The sequence below is a fragment of the Dendrobates tinctorius genome, unplaced genomic scaffold (assembly GCF_039654945.1).
Source record: "Dendrobates tinctorius isolate UK_male_01 unplaced genomic scaffold, ASM3965494v1 ptg000027l, whole genome shotgun sequence".
Taxonomy (NCBI): Eukaryota; Metazoa; Chordata; class Amphibia; order Anura; family Dendrobatidae; genus Dendrobates; species Dendrobates tinctorius.
Window position 1 is genome coordinate 2,073,596 of NW_027361695.1, and position 23,093 is coordinate 2,096,688.

General features: G+C 45.1%; 1 protein-coding gene across 1 annotated transcript in view; it reads right to left on the bottom strand.

Moving 5' to 3' along the window:
- The window catches only part of CPNE9 (copine family member 9), a 296,707-nt gene that overhangs the window by 57,802 nt on the left and 215,812 nt on the right, over positions 1 to 23,093 (bottom strand). The window contains exons 8-10 of the mRNA XM_073569670.1: positions 16,687 to 16,750; positions 10,892 to 10,995; positions 3,812 to 3,916 (exon numbers count right to left, since the gene is read on the bottom strand). Of these exons, the coding sequence (XP_073425771.1) occupies positions 3,812 to 3,916; positions 10,892 to 10,995; positions 16,687 to 16,750 (273 nt within the window). The remainder of the gene's footprint in view (positions 1 to 3,811; positions 3,917 to 10,891; positions 10,996 to 16,686; positions 16,751 to 23,093) is intronic.

Consider the following 23,093-nt stretch of genomic DNA (forward strand, 5'->3'; position numbering starts at 1 on the left):
CAATTTTACACTCCAATATCCGTAGACTAAAGTGCTAATGCTATTGCACATTCTCCCCAATAGAATAGCGGAATCTCCCTAATACAGTGTCATCCGGTGACTACACAAAGGCTCCTTTGCCCAATTGAAACAGATGCCAGCCAGTGACCGAATGATTTATCTCACTCAGTCCGTAGATGTCACCTCTCATATGCACATGCTATCCCCTTATTCACATGGGAGTAACATTAATATAGTCTGCCAGTATACTGAGCCATAAACTTAAGGCTCTGCCACATCCCGGCAATTTTGCCTCATCCCCGTACTCATAATGGGATTAATATGTCCACAATGTGCCTGAGATGGTAAGCCGTGATATTAAGCTCTGTCACATCTCAGCAATGTTGCCTCAACGCGTATCATATTAGGGCACATCAGGAGGCTTAGCCCTTTTGCTGTACGCTTATGATTTTACAACGGCGCAAAATACTCCTGGCCACGATGAGAGCCGCGTGCGACGGCGTGGACGCCGAGCTTTTATAAACAATGTGCGTGGCTCTCATCGTGGCCAGGAGTATTTTGCGCCGTTGTAAAATCATTATACTGCCAACAAAGTATAAATATCTACCATGTTGTGCCCCTGACTAAATAATTGCCCTTCAATGTGCTTCCTGCACAAAAAATCCCCCTAGACTGTCTCTCTCCATAATATCCCTCCCACACCACCCTTCTCCATACCACCTACACCACCCCTCCCCATAATATACCCCCTACACCACAACTCCCCATAATATACCCCCTACACCAGCCCTCACCATAATATACCCCCTACACCACACCTCCCCATAATATACCCCCTACACCGCACCTCCCCATAATATAGCCCCTACACTGCACCTCCCCATAATATAACCCCTACACCACACTTCCCCATAATATACCCCCTACACCGCACTTCCCCATAATATACCCCCTACACCGCACCTCCCCATAATATACCCCCTAAACCGCACCTCCCCATAAGATACTCCCCACACACTGCACCCCTCTCCATAATATACCCCCCACACCACCCCTCTCCATAATAAACCCCCCACACAACCCCTCTCCATAATATACCTCCCACACCACCCCTCTCCATAATATACCCCCCACACCACCCCTCTCCATAATATACCTCCCACACCACCCCTCTCCATAATATACCCCCTACACCGCCCCTCACCATAATATACCCCCCACACATGCCGCCCCTCCCCATGATAAATGTGCCTCTCCATAATATCCTGCCTACACCACCCCTCTCCATAATATCCCCTTCACTGACTCTCCCTATAATATACCACATACACCACCCCTCTCCAAAACATACCTCTCCATCCCATAATATCCCACCTACACCGTCCTTCTCCATAATGTTTGTTTCCATAATGTCCCCCACATAATGCCCCTAGTCTCTATAATGTCCTCCCTCCACACTGCCCATCTGAACACACACCCACACATACACACACTCACTTACACATACACACACACACACACACATTCACTTACACATACTCATACACACACTCACTTACACATACTCATACACACACATACACATACACACACACACTCACTCACTTACACATACTCATACACACACACTCACTTACACATACTCATACACACATACACATACTCACACACACACACACACACACTCACACACACACACTCACTTACACATAATCATACACACACACACACTCACACATACTCATACACACACTCACTTACACATACTCACACACACTCATATACACACTCACACACATACACACCACACTTACACTCATACACACACACTCTCATACACACAATGCTGTGCGGCTGCCCTTGTGGACTAACACCATGGATTCATGCCCCATACCTTATGCAAAGCAAATGACAGCTCTCCAATCTTCAGCAGCTCAGCTCCTGCTCCTCATTGCAGCGCTGCTGCTCACCATTCTTCCCGCCGGCCGCCTTGTCCCCGCCTCTTCTGCCCTGCTCTGCGTCGCCAGCAGCAGTGTGAGTAGGTCGCAGCATGATGACCTCATCACTCTGCTGCACGCTAGGCCGCGGAGCAGCAACAACGGCTCTGATCTGTGCCAGATATAATGCATTCAAATGTATTTGCGGCTCAAAGATGCAAATACATCTGGATTCATCATTCATGCGCGATCAGGAAGGAGTCTGCCAGCCCGGTCGCAAATGAAGTTTTGGCGGCCGCAATAAAAAGTACAGTGCCAGGCCTCCGGCGGCCCTGAACAGCCGTCTGGGGACTGGCCCGGGGGGCAAATGCATCCCTGCCACCCGGCCCAGCCCACCACTGGTTTTGCGTATTGTAGCCGAGATACTTTGTTGCATTTGCGCAGTAATGGCTTTCTTCTGGCGACTTGACCATGCAACCCACTTTTCTTTAAGTGCCTCCTTATTGTGCATCTTGAAACAGCCACAACACTAGTTTTCAGAGAGTTCAGTATTTCAGCTGATATTATTTGTGGGTTTTGCTTTGCACCCCGAACAATTTTTCTGGCAGTTGTTGACATTTTTGTCGGTCTACCTGACCGTGGTTTTGTTTTTACAGAGCCCCTGATTTTCCATTTGTTAATCACAGTTTGAATGCTGCTGACTGGCATTATCAATTCCTTGGATATCTTTTTGTATCCCTTTCCTGTTTTACATAGTTCACCTACCTTTTTAGAACTGTTGACAATTCTTTTGCTTTCCCCATGAGTCACAATCCAGAAACGTCAGTGGCTGGATGAAAGATGCAAGAGTCTGTCTGGATCCCAGAAACTCACTCGGCTTTTACGCAGACACACTGATTACAAGCAAACAGGTCACAGGTGAGGATGTTACCTTTAGTAGCCAGTCAAACCCATTTGTGTCAACTTCTGTGCACGTTATCAGGCCAAAATCCCTAAGGTATGTGAACTTTTGATCAGGGTCATTTGGATATTTTGGGAAGTCATTATGATTTAAAAAGAGAAAACACAGTAGTTTGACAATAAATGGCTTCACCCAAGCACTAACCATGAGTGGAGAAAAAGTTTTGGCGCTATCATTCATATTCTCTGAAATAAAGTCCAAGAAAGCAAAAATTCTGCCGGGGTATGTAAACTTTTGAGCACAACTGTATATACACACAATCATATAAATACACATAATACATATACATACACACATACTGTATATATATACTTATACTGTAAATACACATAATACTTATATACACACGCACACGTTCATGCAGTGTGCATACACACACTTATACATGTATGCTCAAACATACAGATAATGCACACACAGCATAAACCGACACACAATACATATATGAACACAAATACACAATCCAGGGACACAAGCACAAATACTCACTTAAACAACACACAGAAATGCACACTCATATGTAAGAGCACATATAACATATTCTTGTATGTCTACATGCACGCTTATATAGACATATATGCACATGTAAATACACGTTCTATACACACGAGTGCACATTAGTATCACACACTGACATATATACACATGAATGCACATCCGTTCATACATTACATTCATACATACACACATAGAATTATACATATACACAGAAATGCTCAATCATATAAGAACACACACGTACACATATGTACATACAGCTGCGGCCACAAAACCTCCCCTCCAGAACAGATTGACCTTTAGTGACCCCGGACCCCAGTACCCGCCAGGTCGGTGTCATAAGGGGGCACCTGGAATACAATTGTTACTAACTACAGAGATAACACCTGGAGAATGGATCCAGGGATTCCCGGACCTGTCATAGTCACCGTTGCACAGCGCTCGCACAGGGATAGTGAACGGCTGCCAGACGGGGTTCAACGTGTTCTTCACTACTTCTGTTTTGTGGCAGATTGTGAACCTGTAAAATAAGGGCAATGATTCTTTCATCCTGATGATCGTACAGTGAAAAGTTCTGCAACTTCCTAATATGTTTTGTCTTTTCATTCCCCACTTTTCTGTTTGTTAGAAGTAATCAGAAACATTTTACTTTACACCCTTGTTTGTTACAATGTAGCAGCAGACTACAGAGGTTAAGGGTGTGTGCACACGCTGCGGATTCTGCTGCGGATCCGCAGCGGTTTTGGTCCTGCGGATCCGCAGCAGAATTAGCTACGGTGTACAGTACCTTTTATAGCCTATGGGAATTGAAAACCGCAGTGCAGACGGTGCGGAATTTTCCGCGCGGATTTGCTGCAGTTTTCAATCCGCAGAAAGAAATGACATGTCAATTCTTTCTGCGGATTCCGCAGCGGTTTACCATCTCCTCCATTGTAGAGGTGATAAACCGCAGAGCAATCCGCAGGTAAACCGCAGGTCTTTTGACCTGCGGATTTACCTGCGGATTTTACAAAATCCGCGCGGATCAATCCGCAGCAGAATCCGCAGCGTGTGCGCACACCCTTAGGCTATGTGCAGACTGAGTTTTTTTTAGAGGGGGTATGCTCCAAAAATTCACTTAAAAAAAAAAACAACACTTCCTATTAATTTCTATTGTAAAAATCGATTTTTTTGTTTTTACTTTCTGACTTTTTTTTCCATTTCAAGTTTAAAAAAAAAAACAAACAACTGGTGGACAAAATCAAAGTGCAGGTCACTTATTTGAAACTTCTCCTGATGGAATATTCTCAAAACTTTTGCAAAATAGACTTCCATAAAAAAAAAACCTCTTTAAAAACACTTTGAAAAATTGCACAAAGAAGGAACGTTTTCTTAAGCGGTTTCCGCTTGAAAAATTTATCTGCACACAGCATAATTCCACACTATAATAATTGATGTTTTCTTTGAATTTCACTCTTTGCAATATATAGGGTGAAGTCCGCCACAAAATCTGCAACAAATCTGCTTGATTTTCATGCAGATTAGACACAGATTTTTTTCTGGTTCTACGTAGACCTATTTTTTTTTTTTTTTTAGTAAATGCGATAACAACATAATTTGCTGCATCTGCAAAGTAAATCCACAACATACAACATACTGTATCAATTGATGTTTTAGACGAATTTCTCTCTTTGTAAGGCATAGGGTGAAATCAGCAGCAAAATCTGACACAAATCTTGCTTGTAATTCATGCAGATTTTGCTGCGGATTAGACACTGATTACTTCTGGTTCCGTGTGGATCTAATTTTTCAGTAAATTGATGTTTTGCATCCAGAATACTTCCTAACACAAGTAATATGAGTAAACGAAATAACATTGGACCTATTGTATTTAATAACTTTGTATATAGTTTCCCAAATTAGGGATTTTGTTGATAATTTGTGATTAATTTTATGTTATCTTTGTAATTTTACCATGCCCAGAACTATTTACTAACCAGAGTCCTTTACCAATGTACCTGTCCTTTCCTGCCTGTGAGAATCATGTGGGAATAGTGGATGAGGGCAGGTATATCTCGCCCAGATTCCTTTCCTATGTGGCCTAGTCTGGTCAGTATCGCACCTGCTTGCTAAAGGATAATGGGAGGTGGATATAAAAGGATGCCAGGTGGTTGTGTGAGTGTCTCAGCCTGGGAACACAGAGAGCCTGTCTGTGTGAGAGACACACGTGAGCGAAAGCAGTGCCCACTGCAACTGTGGTTTGGCTGGACGGGAGAAGCCCGCCAGTTGGTAGTTAGGTTGTCCATTGTTTAGTTAGTGCCGGACAGGCAAGGATTTGTTTTATGTTTTATTTCCTTTTTGCATTGCTTTCACCTTTAATAAACCTGACCCAGTGTCAGTTATACCCGGACCCCGGATCTGCGCCTGAGTTTCATGCTGAATGCACGTGACCTTTGACCCCAGCAAAGGCGATCCCGGAGTGTTTTATCACATTGTGGTGGAGAATGCGGGCATCACGTTGCAAGCATGACCATGGAGGACGTGGTGAAAGCGCTGGTACAGTCCACCGCCGTCCAGCAAGAAGCTAATCGGGTGATGATGGCCCAGCTGAAGGAGTTGGTGGACATGACAGTTACCGATCGTTCGCTTCTCCAGCAGGTGGCGCAGCGCTTGGCAAGCTTACCTGAGCTTAACTTGGAAGCCGAGTCGAGAGTGATTCACGTGAGTCGGTACTGGCAGAAGATGACGACCGAAGATGACGTCGAGGCATACCTGACCACGTTTGAACGGACGGCGGTGCGAGAAAAATGGCCGAAGGCACGATGGGCCGGCCTGATTGCCCCGTTTCTTTCCGGTGAGGCCCAAAAGGCATATTATGACTTAGAGCCTGAAGCCGCGCAGGACTTTGACAAACTGAAAGCCGTGCATCAATGGACTTATCAGCCGGATAAACCACCGCGGTCACAGATGTTCGACCTGATCCACGTGACGAAGAAGTGGCTACAACCCGAGGTGTTGACAGCGCCAGAGATAATCCAGAGAGTCGTCATGGACAAGTACCTGAGAGCTCTACCGCCAGCCCTGAGGAAGTGGGTAAGCCATGGAAATCCTACGACGGCAGATCAACTGGTGGATCTGGTTGAACGTTACTCCGTGGCGGAAGGACTCCGAGACGACGCTACCCCACCTCGTTCTTCATCATCTCCACGTGGAACCGGTAAGACTGTTCCAGGGAGTAGGGGAGATGGAAAAATCCCTAAGACAGTGGGGGAGGAAAACGGGACTGCCCGCACTGCGAGGCCGAGAGTAACGAACTATGGTCTAAGCAAGGGGCCCGTTAGGTGTTTCCGCTGCCAAGAGATGGGACATATTGCTGCGAACTGTCCGGTCACTACTGAACCCATGCAGTGCGACGTCACAGACTCTAAAAACCGCATGTCTATGGTTGCACGGGTAGTGAGTGTGAATGCCGGTCAAAAGGATGTGGAAAAACACTTGTGTGATTTAACTGTTGATGGCAAAAATGTGGTGGCATTGTTAGACTCGGGAAGTGTGGTGACTCTGGTGAAGGCCAGTCTGGTGTCAGCCCCGACTGGACCAGCAGACGAATTTTCTGTAACGTGTGTGCATGGAGACACCTGTTCGTACCTCACCACGATTATATGCATTACTACTTCCTATGGGTCTGTGCAACATAAAGTGGGACTTGTCCCGGCGTTATTGCATGATGTTATCCTGGGCCGGGATTTTCCCCACTTCTGGCAATTGTGGGAGAATCAGTTGATACCCCAGCGTAATAGTGTACATGATTCTTCTCCCAGGGCGCGTGTGGGTCCCGAACCCCTGGAAGAGGTCTCCCCGGAAGATTCGGGGGAAGAGTCTGCTGGAAATGACCTGCAGTTCCCGTTTTCAGTCATGGCGGGTGATACGGAGGAGACCGGGGAAGAGGAGGAGGCCGACAGCCGTCCACCTCCCTGTTTGCCGGATTTAGAAGTTCAGAAAGATGACTTCCAAAGCGAGCAAATAAAGGATCCTACCCTTTCTAAGGCTAGGACAAATGTAAAAGTGATAAATGGGGTACCCGTAGAACCTGGCTCTAGGCTGGCATATCCTTACATGGTTCTGGAGAATGATTTACTCTATCAGATAGAGAAAAAGGGGGAAGACACGGTGCAACTATTAGTCATGCCAAAACCCTACCGGCGGCAGGTGCTGGACCTGGCCCACGGACATGTGATGGGAGGTCACCTGGGAGTCCAGAAAACCACCGAAAGGATATTACACTGTTTTGTTTGGCCAGGCATGCATCACGATATTCGTGTATATTGTAAGTCTTGTCCTGACTGCCAAGCCTCTGCGCCTAAGCCCCGGTTCTGTAGCCCTTTGGTACCCCTACCTATTATTGAGGTCCCGTTTGAGAGGATTGGGATGGATTTAGTTGGGCCCCTTCCACGGTCTGCACGTGGACACCAACATATCCTGGTCATCTTGGATTATGCCACTCGTTACCCGGAGGCCATCCCTTTGCGTAACACGGCCACCAAGATGATTGCCAAGGAAATGGTGCATGTGTTTATTCGGGTCGGTATACCAAAACAGATACTCACCGACCAGGGGACCCCCTTTATGTCCAGGGTAATGAAGGAGCTCTGCCGGTTGTTACAAATTGAACCGTTACGCACATCCGTGTATCACCCTCAAACAGACGGGTTGGTCGAACGGTTCAATAAAACCCTGAAGCAGATGCTGAGAAAGGCAATAGACAAGGATGGGAAGAACTGGGACTATTTACTTCCGTATTTGCTTTTTGCCATCAGGGAAGTGCCCCAGTCTTCCACAGGGTTCTCGTCTTTCGAGTTGTTGTACGCCCGACGTCCTCGTGGACTGTTAGTCATCGCCAAAGAATCCTGGGAGGGTCAGGTCACTCCGTTTAAAACGGTGATAGATCACGTCACACAAATGCAGGACCGTATTGCGGCTGTTATGCCTATAGTCAAAGAACACATGATGCAGGCTCAAGGAGCCCAAAAAAGAATCTATGATAGGGGCGCCAAGATCCGTACGTTTGCACCCGGAGATAGGGTGTTGATCCTGGTCCCCACGGTGGACAGTAAGTTCCTGGCAAAGTGGCAGGGCCCCTTTGAGATTAAGGAAAGAGTTGGTGAAGTAAACTACAATGTATACCAGGCAGGTAAACGGAAACCTGAACAGGTTTATCATGTAAATCTGATAAAACCCTGGAAAGATCGGTCTGCCTTGTCAGCGGAGCTGGCCCGTCCTGTCTGCTCGCATACCGTACCGGAGGTACGGGTTGCAGAGACTCTCTCGGAGCGGCAAAAGACTGAGGTCAGGCAGTTTCTACTTCACAACCAAAAGTTTTTCTCAGAAAAATCAGGGCAGACTACGCTAATGAAACATGACATCGTAACGGAACCTGGTGTCACTGTTCACGTGAAACCCTACAGAATTCCGGAAGCGCGCCGTGAAGCCGTTTCCCGAGAAGTGAAGGCAATGTTAGAGTTAGGTGTCATTGAGGAATCGCACAGTGCTTGGTCCAGCCCGATTGTGTTAATTCCTAAACCGGACGGCACAATCCGGTTCTGCAATGACTTCAGGAAACTGAATGCGGTCTCAAAATTTGATGCCTACCCTATGCCCTGGGTCGACGAGTTAATAGATCGGTTAGGTAAAGCCCGATATATTACGACCCTAGACCTAACAAAGGGGTATTGGCAGATCCCTCTGGCGGAGGCTGCCAGAGAAAAGACGGCATTTGCTACGCCGGAAGGTCTATTTCAGTATGTGTATATGCCGTTTGGACTGCACGGAGCACCGTCGACCTTCCAGAGACTGATGGATCGAGTCCTGAGGCCACATAGGCAGTACGCTTCGGCCTATTTGGATGACATTGTCATTTACAGCTTGGACTGGGAGACTCATCTCCAGAAAATACAAGCTGTGATTGACGACCTGTGGGAGGCAGGTCTAACCGCAAACCCCAAGAAATGTCATATCGGGCTGGAAGAAGCCCGGTATTTGGGGTATGTAATTGGGAGGGGTGTTGTTAAACCCCAGCTCGATAAGATTCAGGCGGTTCAGGACTGGCCGCAACCTGTCAACAAGAAGCAGGTGCAAGCCTTTCTGGGGATCGCCGGCTATTATCGCCGGTTCATACCCAATTTTGCAGCCATCGCTACCCCCCTGACGGATCTTACAAAAGGGAAAGACTCCGTCATGATTAAATGGAGTTTAGCGGCTGAAGAAGCCTTCCATAGCCTAAAATGGGCACTTTGCTCTCAGCCCGTACTGGTGACTCCGGACTTCCGCAGCGAGTTTGTGGTACAAACGGATGCCTCTGATACCGGTATCGGGGAAGTACTCTCACAAGTGAGGGACGGAGTGGAACACCCAGTCCTCTATCTCAGCAGGAAGCTGAATAAACACGAGCCTTTAAAGGTATGCAGTCATAGAAAAAGAGTGCCCCGCCATTAAGTGGGCTCTAGAGGCCCTCAAATATTACCTGGTGGGCAGAAAGTTCAGGCTGATCACTGACCATGCCCCTCTCAAGTGGATGCACTTGAACAAGGAACGGAATAGCCGGGTGACCCGGTGGTTCCTTGCCCTGCAGGCCTACACTTTCACGGTGGAGCACCGCCCAGGGGTACAGATGGGAAATGCAGATGCCCTGTCCCGAGTGCACTGTTTGGCGGGTGTCATTGCTCGACCGGAGTGGTCTGAGCAGAGGGGGGGATATGTGAGAATCATGTGGGAATGGTGGATGAGGGCAGGTATATCTCGCCCAGATTCCTTTCCTATGTGGCCTAGTCTGGTCAGTATCGCACCTGCTTGCTAATGAATAATGGGAGATGGATATAAAAGGATGCCAGGTGGTTGTGTGAGTGTCTCAGCCTGGGAACACAGAGAGCCTGTCTGTGTGAGAGACACACGTGAGTGAAAGCAGTGCCCACTGCAACTGTGGTTTGGCTGGACGGGAGAAGCCCGCCAGTTGGTAGTTAGGTTGTCCATTGTTTAGTTAGTGCCGGACAGGCAAGGATTTGTTTTATGTTTTATTTCCTTTTTGCATTGCTTTCACCTTTAATAAACCTGACCCAGTGTCAGTTATACCCGGACCCCGGCTCTGCGCCTGAGTTTCATGCTGAACGCACGTGACCTTTGACCCCAGCAAAGGCGATCCCGGAGTGTTTTATCACATGCCCTTACCCTTCATTTTCCCTTCCCCCTTTTCCCCATGGATATAATATATATACGTTTTCAATGTAATGATAAAAAGTTAATAAAAATATTGAAAAACTAATTTTTCAGTAGATGCAAAAGTAAAGTATTTGCCATATCTGCAAAGTAATTCAGTTCCAAGTTGGTTTTGTGATGATCTCAGTGGGTTCTTAATTGTTGCTTTATTATAACTCGGAGGCGGGAGGTTCCCGCGAGCGCGCCCTTTCTTCCACAATGTAGAACATCGGGTAGTTTATAATAAGGAGTGAGCCGTTGGACTTACGTGCCATCCTCATTACTGCGGTAGAATACGAGGAAAGGGTCTGACTTCCCGAAGAAATCTTTCTTGTCCAACTTATTAGCACAGAGCTGCAGAGTGACGATGTCCTGTAATGGAGAACGCGCTGGTTACACCTTTCATAATAACCTTCGGACAGTTCGCCTGATTACCTCTGAAGTCGCTCGGTGGTCACGCCGATTTCTCGTACTTTTGGAACTTTTTACTTTCGAATCCGTTCAGTAATTTACATACATCCAACATAAGATCATAAACCCAAACACATTCGCTGTAATTTATATGGACGTGGGGCATCTTGACATCTCCCAGCGCCTCGGCCATCCCTAGGAGATGGAGGATCAAAGAAAATTTTGCCACCCTCTATAATAAAGTGCAATCAATGTTGCGAGTCCATCCCCCTATATAGCAGCTGTGTCCATAGGATGACCTGTAGTACCAGACACATCTATGCACCTGCCCCCAAATGATCAGTCACTAAATCAGTCATTTAACTGCAGCCACTTTGTATGGGGGGGGGAGTAAGCGAGTTTCCCGGCTCTAAAGGAATGTTGTTACTTTGACGTACATTGTTTATTGTTATTTTTTATGTGTACAGTATCGTAGCATTATTTGTGTATTGTATTGCAGAATTATTTATGTGCACGGCATAGCAGTATTATTTATGCGTATAGCATTGCAGTATTAATAATAATAATAATAATAATAATCTTTATATAGCGCCAACATATTCCGCAGCGCTTTACAGTTTAACAGTTTCAAAACACAAGTCATAAGTAACAACGTTAACAATACAATGATTAAAGCAAAATAAGACGAAATAAGCCGCCCCTGCTGGTGAGAGCTTACAATCTACAATGAGGTGGGGGAGATAGAGTACAGGTGTGTATCTACAATGATGTATTTACAATGATGGTCCAGCCATCTTGAGGGAGTGAGGGATGGATGGAGATAGTGAATGGGCTACACACGCACACTTACACATAGAATGACTTTGATTAGTGAACGTGATAGGCCGCTCTGAACAAATGTGTTTTGAGGGAGCGCCTAAAACTATGCAAATTGTGGATAGTCCTGATTTCTTGGGGTAGAGCATTTCAGAGGATAGGAGCAGCACGGGAGAAGTCTTGGAGTCGGGGGTGGGAGTGGGAGGTACGGATTAGTGCAGAGGTTAGTCGAAAGTTGTTTGCAGAGCGCAGCGGTCAGTTAGGCTGATAGACAGAAATGAGGGAGGAGATGTAGGGGGGTGCCGCACTGTGGAGAGCTTTGTGGGTGAGAACAAGTACTTTGAATTGGGTCCTATAATGAATGGGAAGCCAGTGTAATGATTGGCGAAGAGCGGATGTGTCCGAGTACCGATTAGCCAGGTAGATGACCCTGGCTGCTGCATTAAGTATGGACTGGAGAGGGGATAGTCGAGTGACGGGGAGGCCAATTAATAGAGCGTTGCAATAATCCAGGCGGGAGTGGATCAATGCAACAGTGAGGGTTTTTGTTGTTTCCATAGTGAGAAAAGGGCGAATTCTAGAGATGTATTATTTCTGTATGCAATATGGCAGCAATATATACTGTATGTGAATATAGTATGACATCATTATTTATGAGTACAGCATGGTAGCGTTTTTTATATGTGTAGTATGACGGCATTATTTATGTGTACAGTATCGTAGCATTATTTTGTGTATTGTATAGCGGCATTATTTATATGTATGATAATAATAATAAATTTTATTTTTATAGCGCCGACATATTCCGCAGCACTTTACATTTCAGAGGGGATTTGTACAGACAATAGACATTACAGCATAACAATAATCACATACAGTAGATTATAGCAAATACCAAGAGGAGTGAGGGCCCTGCTCGCAAGCTTACAGTCTATGAGGAAAGAGGTAGACACGAAAGGTGGGTGGTAACAGTTGCCCTGATTGTATGGACCAGCCATAATGTTAGGTGTGTGACAGTACGGACACAGAGGGCTAATGGATGCATAAAGCATGTGGGAGAATGATGCGGGGAACCTGGTTATGGTAAAACTTTTGGCTGTGCCACACAGGGATAGATTAGGTTAATGTGTTGTGGCGATAGGCCAGTCTGAATAAATGCGTTTTCAGGACACGCTTAAAATTGTGGGGATTGGGGACTAATCGTATTGACCTGGGAAGTGCATTCCAAAGAATTGGCGCGGCACGTGTAAAGTCTTGGAGACGGGAGTGGGAGGTTCTGACTATTGAGGATGCTAACCTCAGGTCATCAGCAGAACGGAGGGCGCGGGTAGGGTGGTATACTGAAACAAAGGAGGAGATGTAGGGTGGTGCTGAGCCATGGAGGGCTTTGTGGGTGAGGGTAATAAGTTTATACTGAATTCTGGAGTGGATGGGTAGCCAGTGTAACGACTGGCACAAGGTAGAGGCATCGGTGTAACGATTGGTGAGGAATATGATCCTGGCTGCAGCATTCAAGACAGATTGGAGAGGGGAGAGTTTGGTAAGAGGGAGACCGATTAGAAGAGAGTTACAATAGTCGAGACGAGAATGAATAAGAGAAACAGTAAGAGTTTTTGCAGAGTCAAAAGTAAGAAAAGGTCGAATTCTAGAAATGTTTTTGAGGTGCAGATGACAAGAGCGAGCCAGTGATCGAATGTGGGGGGCAAAGGAAAGCTCGGAATCAAGTATGACCCCAAGACAGCGGGCCTGTTGCTGGGGAGTAATAGTGGAACCACACACAGAAATGGCAATGTCAGGTATAGGTACATTAGTAGAGGGAGGAAACACCAGGAGTTCAGTCTTTGACAGGTTCAGTTTCAGATATAGTGAGGACATGATATTAGACACAGCGTTTAGACAATCGCCGGTGTTTTCTAAAAAGGCTGGCGTGATGTCAGGAGAAGAAGCATATAATTGGGTGTCATCAGCATAGAGATGGTACTGGAAACCAAATCTACTGATTGTTTGACCAATAGGGGCAGTGTACAAGGAGAAGAGGAGGGGGCCTAGAACCGATCCTTGGGGGACCCCAACAGTAAGGGAAAGATGAGAGGAGGAGGAACTGGCAAAAGATACAGTAAAGGAGCGGTCGGAGAGATAGGATATGATATAACAGTATTATGTGTAGAAAATGGCAGCATTATATGTGTGTGTGGCATGAAATCATTATTTATATAATGATTATATAAATACAATATATATACTGTATGTGCATAGTATGACATCATTATTTATTTGTACCGTATGACAGTATCATATATGTGTATAGTATGGAAGTATTTTTTATGCGTACAATATGGCTGCATTATATATATGTAGATTACATTAGCTTTGTTTATGTGTATAGTATGGCATTATTATTTCTGTGTAGAGTATATCATTATTTATGTTTACAGTATGCCAGTATTATATATGTGTATACTATGGACGTTTTACATGTATGTACAGTATGGTAGTAATAAACATGTGTAAAGTATGGCAGTATTGTACATGTGTATAGTATGGTGGTATTATATATCTGTACTGTAGGCAGGATTATACATGTGTATAGTATGACATTATCATGTGTAGATTATAGTAGCATGGGTGTCTGAGAATAGTATGGCAGCATTATTTATGCTTGCAGTACGGCAGCATTATTTATGTATACTACATGTGCGTTCATAGTATCACCTTTCCATTGTCCTTTTCTAATACTTCTGCTCTCTTGATGGCAGAGTGCTCTTCAGGTTCTCTTGGACCCTGTGACCAATATACCCCCTAGATTCACTATAGATACACCACCAACATAGACACGTTTAATACAAAAAAAATATTTCCCCAAAAATGTCTCCTTTATTTGTCCAAAAATTGATACCCATGAACAAAAGTTGGCACAACCTTCAGTCCAACACTATAAAAACTCAGATTTTACTAAACATTATCAGCCTGAAGGGTGAAATCTGCAGTGTGATCCCCGTCCTTTCCGCTGATTGCCGGTTTGTTACCGTTGCACTTCTGCAATTAACATGTAGCAGCTAAAGCTGATGAAGAAGTAGCGTGGCTGACGATAATTGCCGGGAGCAGCAGCGCATCAGCCAGGCAATCACGGCATCAAATTGTGCCAAGATGGCGGCCCCGCCGTACTCTGTCTGTGAAGTCCATGATCACTGATCGGAAAAACTAAAGCTTGGAGGATTTTCAATCAAAATCCTTTCCCCAAAGCTTCTATGTGTATCAGAGGAAAAACACAAAGATTTACCTTCTGTTCTACTTTACAGGTGAAGGAGAAAATAATCTGAACAGGATGAAAATACTGTGAGATCGAGAGGAACATTTCACAAGTTGTTTTGGTTCTTTTTTTAAATTCCTCCTCTACAAGAGAAGGAAGATGTAGGGTTTGCAGTGGAAGCCACAGGTTTTTAGAAATTTCAGAGGTAGCAGCAGATTTTAGAGATTGCAGACGTAGCGATGGGTGTAGGGTTTGCAGAGGTAACCACAAGTTTAGTGGTTGCAGAGGTAACCACAAGTGTAGGGGCTGCAAAGGTAAACACAGGTGTAGGGAGTGAAGAGGTGGCCAGAAGTGTAGGGATTGCAGAGGTAGCCACAGGTGTAAGGTTGCAGAGGTAGCTATGATGTATTGGGTGAAGAGATAGGTATGGGTGCAGAGGTAACCAGAGAAGTAGGGGGATAGGGGTAAAGAGGTAGGCACGTGTGCAGTGGATGCAGACAGAGTTAGCCATGATGTAGAGGGTGAAGAAATAACCATGGGTATAGGGGTTGCAGAGGTAGCCACATGTGTAGGGGGTAAAAAGGTAGCCATGGCTGTAGGGGTGCAGAAGTAGCCATGTGAGTAAGAGTTGCAGAGGTAGCCATGGGTGTAGGGGTTGCAGAGGTAGTCAAAGTTGTAGTGGTTGCAGAGGTTGCCATGGGTGTAGGTGTTGTAGAGGTAGTCAAAGTTGTAGGGGTTGCAGAGGTAGCCAGTAGTGTAGGGGGTGTATAGGTAGCCACGTATGTAGGGGTTGCAGAGGTAGCCATGGGTGTAGGGTTTGCAGAGAAAGTCACAGGTGTATGGGTTGCAGAGGTAACCACGAGTGCAGGGGTGTAGATTTAGCCACAGATGTAGAAGGTGCAGAGGTAGGAGTCGAACCGCAGCACTGGTTAATGTGAGTCTCCAGAGGCCTCAGCCACATTATCCCCTTTGGAGAACTTGCCATGTATTATGTGCTCAGCCATTTCTGTGAATTAGGAGCCTGTAATGCTGTATTTCTCCTTCTCCCGGAGGAATTCTTTGGGTCGGACGTTACTTCTCTTGGTGATATCGGCTGATTGCCATGGATCATTCGCTTCCTAGTCCTATCATGGATCTAACATGGATCAGGACGGATCCCAATGACTTATAATGGGTCAGGTTCCCATTGCTGGTATAGAATAGTGCAGCTGGGGGACTCCCATTTGGTCGCCATTGGGTGATATGGTCTATGAATATAACTGACGTATACGCAGGGAGCTGTGAATTCAGATAACAATAGTCCACCATTTTTTATTATTGCTCCAATGCATCTACAATAATAAAAAAAATAATTGCAGCTTTGCAAATAGTCTTTTACTACTTTGTGCCTGCAGCTGCCATGCGGACCTATGTGTCTCCATGGCAACAAACAACCATTCATAGTCTGACTCCATTCTACTTGATCTGTCCCCTACTACCTGCTATTGTACCAAATGTGCTGTACTGGTAATAGACACATCCATTACCACAGTGCAACTGCGATGTGCTGCTCTTTTGTTACAATGTGTAGAAAAATGTATACAAACCCGACAATTGCTGAGCTCTTCCGCAGATAAGATTATGTTCCCACATTTCTTTCCTGGAATCCCCCTGGGTGAGAAATGGAAAAAAAAGAAATAAAAAAGAAGTACATAAATAAAAGGAGAAAAGAAGAGACTGAAACGCGATCATTTATCAACAGCGACAGCTGATTTCTATTTCTCATAGAGACCCAGAAAGGATGACAGATTGAGGTCTGAGGCCATTGTGGTACAGAAGACATGCAATTACTGTCTGTCTGTGCGGCCCCTCTAAGGTTTACTGCTGCCCCTTTAAAGCTTGTTAGGCGTAAATGACAAACGCATTGGAGAAAATACAATACAATCTGGGCCGAAAAGCCGGGAACGTTCTCCTCCACTTTACCCGCGGACCTCGGCGTCACCGCTCCTCATCTATTCCAGTTTCTTCAAATGGATGAAGATTTCCCTGGTTCCCTCCAGAATAAATCTTTATTTGTGACCTCTTTTACTTCTAATTTACCCAAAGCCGCCAGAAGAACATTGCGAGGTCCAACCCCAATTCCTCGTTATCAGGGTTCTCGGTTCATCGCACCCTACATCAAATGTCTTACAACCTCCAGATGAATTTAAAGGGGTGATTCGGGAGTCACAAAAAAAGGGCTGATTTTATTTCCAGAGACAGCGCCACTATGACCCGCAGGCTGCTTCTGGTATTGTAGAGACAGCACCGCTATGACCTGCAGGCTGCGTCTTGTATTGTAGAGACAGCGCCACTATGACCCGCAGGCTGCATCTGGTATTGTAGAGACAGCACCACTATGACCTGCAGGCTGCGTCTGGTATTGTAGAGGCAGCGTCACTATGACCCGTAGGCTGCATCTGGTATTGTAGAGACAGCGCCACTATGACCTACAGGCTGCATCTGGTATTGTAGAGACAGCGCCACTATGACCCGCAGGCTGCGTCTGGTATTGTAGAGACAGCGCCACTATGACCCGCAGGCTGCGTCTGGTATTGTAGAGACAGCGCCACTATGACCCGCAGGCTGCGTCTGGTATTGTAGAGACAGCGCCACTATGACCCGCAGGCTGCGTCTGGTATTGTAGAGACAGCACCACTATGACCTGCAGGCTGCGTCTGGTATTGTAGAGACAGCGCCACTATGACCCGCAGGCTGCGTATGGTATTGTAGAGGCAGCGTCACTATGACCCGTAGGCTGCATCTGGTATTGTAGAGACAGCGCCACTATGACCCGCAGGCTGCATCTGGTATTGTAGAGACAGCGCCACTATGACCCGCAGGCTGCGTCTGGTATTGTAGAGACAGCACCACTATAACCCGCAGGCTGCGTCTGGTATTGTAGAGACAGCGCCACTATGACCCGCAGGCTGCGTCTGGTATTATAGAGACAGCACCACTATGACCCACAGGCTGCGTCCAGTATTGTAACTCATCCCAATGGACTGAAATGGGAATGGAATGCGATCCTTAACATAGTCGATGGATAAGAGGATGCATTTTTGGGGAAAAAAAACAGACCCATTTCCTAATCCTGGACAACCCCTTTAACAAGGAACTTTCACTGGATTTTTTCAATTAAACTGAGTATCTCCTCCAGCTGGCGCCACTCCACTGATTATCGAATGTTTTTTCCTTGTACCCCTCTGCTCCAAAGTTATGCCACCCCAGTAGTAATTTCAACATTTTTCCCCCACGAGCCCGTAATATCCAGCCACCCCTAGCACTCTGCGTTATGGAGTTATGAAGCATAGCTTCCAGGAATTACATACGGTAGGCATATTTTGTCACCCTGCGCAGATAAAATCCAGCAGAATCCAGTGGCAATGCTGCCGTTCCATTCAGAGCTTTGGGCAGAAAGTTATGAGCGTCCACAGTTCTGGACAGAAAACTATACTCTCAGATATGGGAGGAGAAAGGCAGCCCAGCCCAGGGGTGGGCTCAGAGTGTGGGAGGGAGCAGCCTAGGAGATTAGAGGCAGCTCCTCATTTTGAGCTTAGTTTTCTACTGGCAGGACACCCGTTACCTGACGTGGCCAGGAAAACCCGTAACTTAGATTTGGACCTGTGATCCATCAGTGCCTCCCTGTGGTCACATGCTACATAACACAGTAATTGCAGCCTATCTATACCCTACCCTTGTACTACACTCTTGACTGTATACCTGTATATTGTTCCGTAAATATACACCTGTATATTTCTAGTGCGCCTTTCGGCGATTATGGTAAATATAAAATTAATCTTGGGCTGCTCTTTTATCTCGATACACGAATCCCCGCGTCCGCACGCTCTGTTGGTTATTATACGCTACCCGGGTTGGTTTCTGACCTGATATAAGCCTGCTGTCGGATGGGGCTTATTTCGAACGAGGAACTGGTGGCAGCATACCGTACTGTTTTAGTGAGGAACTCTAGCAGTGACGGCCGGGAAGTTTATATATATCCCCAGCCTGGACTGGAGATATACACCCCCCCCCCACTGGGAGCATCTCAATATCTCGAACCTATAAGGGAAGCCTTTCAGTACAGTTCCCTGACTGACCTGGGACAAGTGGTGGCACCAGAGAGCCAATCCCTGCTGAGTCCTTCTCTCCCCTCCCCCCGAGGTGACCGAAGACAACACTCCCTTCCGCTGTGGGATCCGTCACAGCGACCCAAACATTAAATATCATATTCGCTTTGTACTTTAGATCTGCCATTTACATGCTGTAAAAATGATTCTGTAAAGCACTCTGACATTTGCTTACATAGTATGGCGCCACTTGATGTTTTCGGTCTACAGCAGTGTGCAATGAGCTGAGTGCCGCTGGACTCACATGTGCAATCATTCTCCCCTTAGCCAGATCTAGAGATCATTGCAAAGCCGCCAATAACAAGAGCTTTTTTTTCCTGCTTGTCAGGAAAGGAGCAAAAACTCTGTAAGTCTAGCAGTATGGCTGAGAAAATGCCTTCTGCCAGGGAAGTAAGATGGGAATTTAGTGTCAGCTGCCAGAGGGGGAAGGATACTGATTCTGTTTAAACCTGACCCAAGCATGAAGTTTTATGGTAGAAACTCTATAAAATACTTTAAAATAGCCAAACCACTGCAATAAGCCCTTTAATGATCACCTATGCAAGATTTTTTGGATGACTTGAATCCAAGCCTTTCTTAAAAAGGGGGTGATACTGCAGCAATGCAGGATACAGAGAGCTCTCTATATCCGTGTGATGGAGACCCCCCCGTCAGATTCCATCGCTATGCAAACCAGTCCCTTAATAAGACAGGTGCCCAGAGGCCGAAAAAATTGAGCTGCTGTTGCCCAGCACAAATCACAGGGATTGTCTTGTGCCACCTAATCCAGGAGCCCATTAGCATTGGCGCTGTGTGCACAAGCGGCTACGAATTGTATTCTCAAAAAAACCCCAAAAAAACAACATTGTTTGACAGTTCATTAGCAAAGGAGGAAAATATATAAAACAAGCGGACGCGAGGAGACAAACGGGCAATTCATAGACTAATGAACTAATCTTCCCAGGGAATGGATGCCCCGTCCCGGCGCCTCAGAAGTTAGCCTGGCAGAAGATGAATCCTTATTGACCTGCCGCGCATTGTCCATCCTCTCATGGGAGCGAAGGAACGTGGTTCCTGGCACATAGGGATGAGCTGGTCTTCAGCACTCCCATTAAGTGGCATTACGCACGATCACCATGTCTCCATTCACGTCCTGATTGGTGGTCGTACCAGCAGCTGAAACCCCAGCAATCAGGAAGTCATCCCCTATGCTATGTATAGCGGATGACGTTATACATTATACGTTGCTTCTATATCTACTTATTTGCATACATTAATCTCAACCCTTAAAAACTTTTTTTTTTTCCTACTTTAAATATTTCTTAATACAACTTTATAACCATAATACCTCATTTTTTTTCTGAAAAAGTGCTCCAAATCCCCTGCAGAGACATAGAGTTAAATAATAACATTCTGGCTACCTGCAGCCACCACTAGAGGGAGCTCACTGTACACAGTTTATACTTTGACCTCAATAATAACACAGACTACAGTGAGCTCCCTCTAGTGGTGGCTGCAAGTAGCCAGAATGTCATTATTTAATGCTACGTCTCTACAGTTGGATTTGGAGCTTTGTATAAGTAAAAATGATGCTCGTATATTAAGAAAATTTCATCAAAGAATGTTTGCCTGTAAAATGAAACAATGGTGGACATTCCTGTTTAAGGCTTCGCAGAAAAAGTGTAATATATATAGTGGTATATAATGATGTATAGATGCAAAAAGAAAAAATCCCAGACATGTGGCTACAAATCTTTAATAAAACTAAGGCATGGACCTGTCTGGGGTTATGGCTTTATAGCTATAAAATAAATATATATAAAAATGACATATAGTGCCCAGAATTGCACATACATGCTGCCAGTAATGGCATCATTAGCACATACATACTGCACATTATCGTTAAAAATTAGCATTTTGTTTAAGTCACTATACTTCTTTTGTTTTGGAATATTCTTTGATGTGATTGTGCAAAATTCTTCAAAATGGCGGTTCATGAATTTTGTGCCAAAATGAAAAATTCTCTTTAGTTTTGTCTTTTTTTTTTTTGCAACATTTTACAGCTAAAATATCACAAATGTTGCATTTGTGCCAAAATTCCACATGCACATAAAGGGACATTTGTGGAAAAAAAAATTAGAAATTCAATAATTTGCAATTGACAAATCGGCCTTAAAACATCTTGAAATCCCATACCTAGGTAAAAAAAAGGCATAAAATAAAAGAATAAGAAGCAAATGAAAAACACCAAAACTACACATAAAATAGGCGCTAATAAAATTATGAATACGGACAAAAGTATTTATGGAACTCAGTGATAAAGCATCAAAAAAGACAGAAGTGTGAAACCAAGATGTAGTTAAAATGAAAAATGTATTAAATACAAAATAAAAAGAAATAAATCTACATTTGCATAAAGGGACTGAAACTGAACAGAATGAACTCCAAGAGGTCTACATGAATAAGTAATATGATAGTGAAAATGAAATCACATATGGTTAAATAAATACAGAGCAAAGTAGCCACATTACATAGGGATTTCAAAAAAGGAATGAATCCAGGCAAAACCAAGTGGATCATGTGAACAATTTACATAAAAAAGTAAAATACTGCCAAAATGGCTGCAAAAGCTAGCAATATAGCATCATAAGTATGTGGCAATAAGTAAAATGCAATAGTGCAAGAGTAAATTTGCAGTGACAATCAGCAAAAAATAAACTGCAATCGTGCAACAACGAATTGGAGGTAAAGACTTAGTGATGCATATAATAGTGCAAGTGCCCAATGTGCTATCAACTAGCTATATGACCAAATAAAGATATCCATTATAGCTGACCATCACTGAAGGTATAGTTACCAAGTAGACCAGGCAAGGAGAGGGCCCCGACGCGCGTTTCGCTGGAAACCCCCTGGAAGAAGCGACAAGCGAAGAGGCCCAGAATGAGAGGCATATATACCAGGATCCGGGACATATATACCAGGAAGAGGCCCAGAATGAGTGAAATATATACCAGGATGGGTGGACATATACAGTATACCAGGAAGAGGCCCAGAATGAGAGGCATATATACCAGGATGGGGGGGACATATATACAAGGAAGGGGCCCAGAATGAGAGGCATATATACCAGGATGGGGACGTATATACCAGGAAGGGGCCCAGAATGAGAGGCATATATACTAGGAAGAGGCCCAGAATGTGAGGCATATATACCAGGATGGGGGACATATATACCAGGAAGAGACCCAGAATCAGTGACATATATACCAGGATGGGTGACATATATACCAGGAAAAGACCCAGAATGAGTGACATATACCAGGAAGGGGGGACATATATACCAGGAAGAGGCCCAGAATGAGAGGCATATATACCAGGATGGGGGACATATATACAAGGAAGGGGCCCAGAATGAGAGGCATATATACCAGGATGGGGACGTATATACCAGGAAGGGGCCCAGAATGAGAGGCATATATACAAGGATGGGGACGCATATACCAGGAAGAGGCCCAGAATGTGAGGCATATATACCAGGATGAGGGACATATATACCAGGAAAGGGGGGACATATATACCAGGAAGAGGCACAGAATGAGTGACATATATCAGGAAAGGGGGACATATATACCAGGATGGGTGACATATATACCAGGAAAAGACCCAGAATGAGTGACATATACCAGGAAAGGGGGACATATATACCAGGAAAAGGCCCAGAATGAGAGGCATGTATACCAGTATGAAGGACATATATACCAGAAAGGGAAAGGGGTCCAAGATGGGAGACATATATACCAGGAAGAGGCCCAGAATGAGAGGCATATATACCAGGATGGGGACGTATATACCAGGAAGGGGTCGAG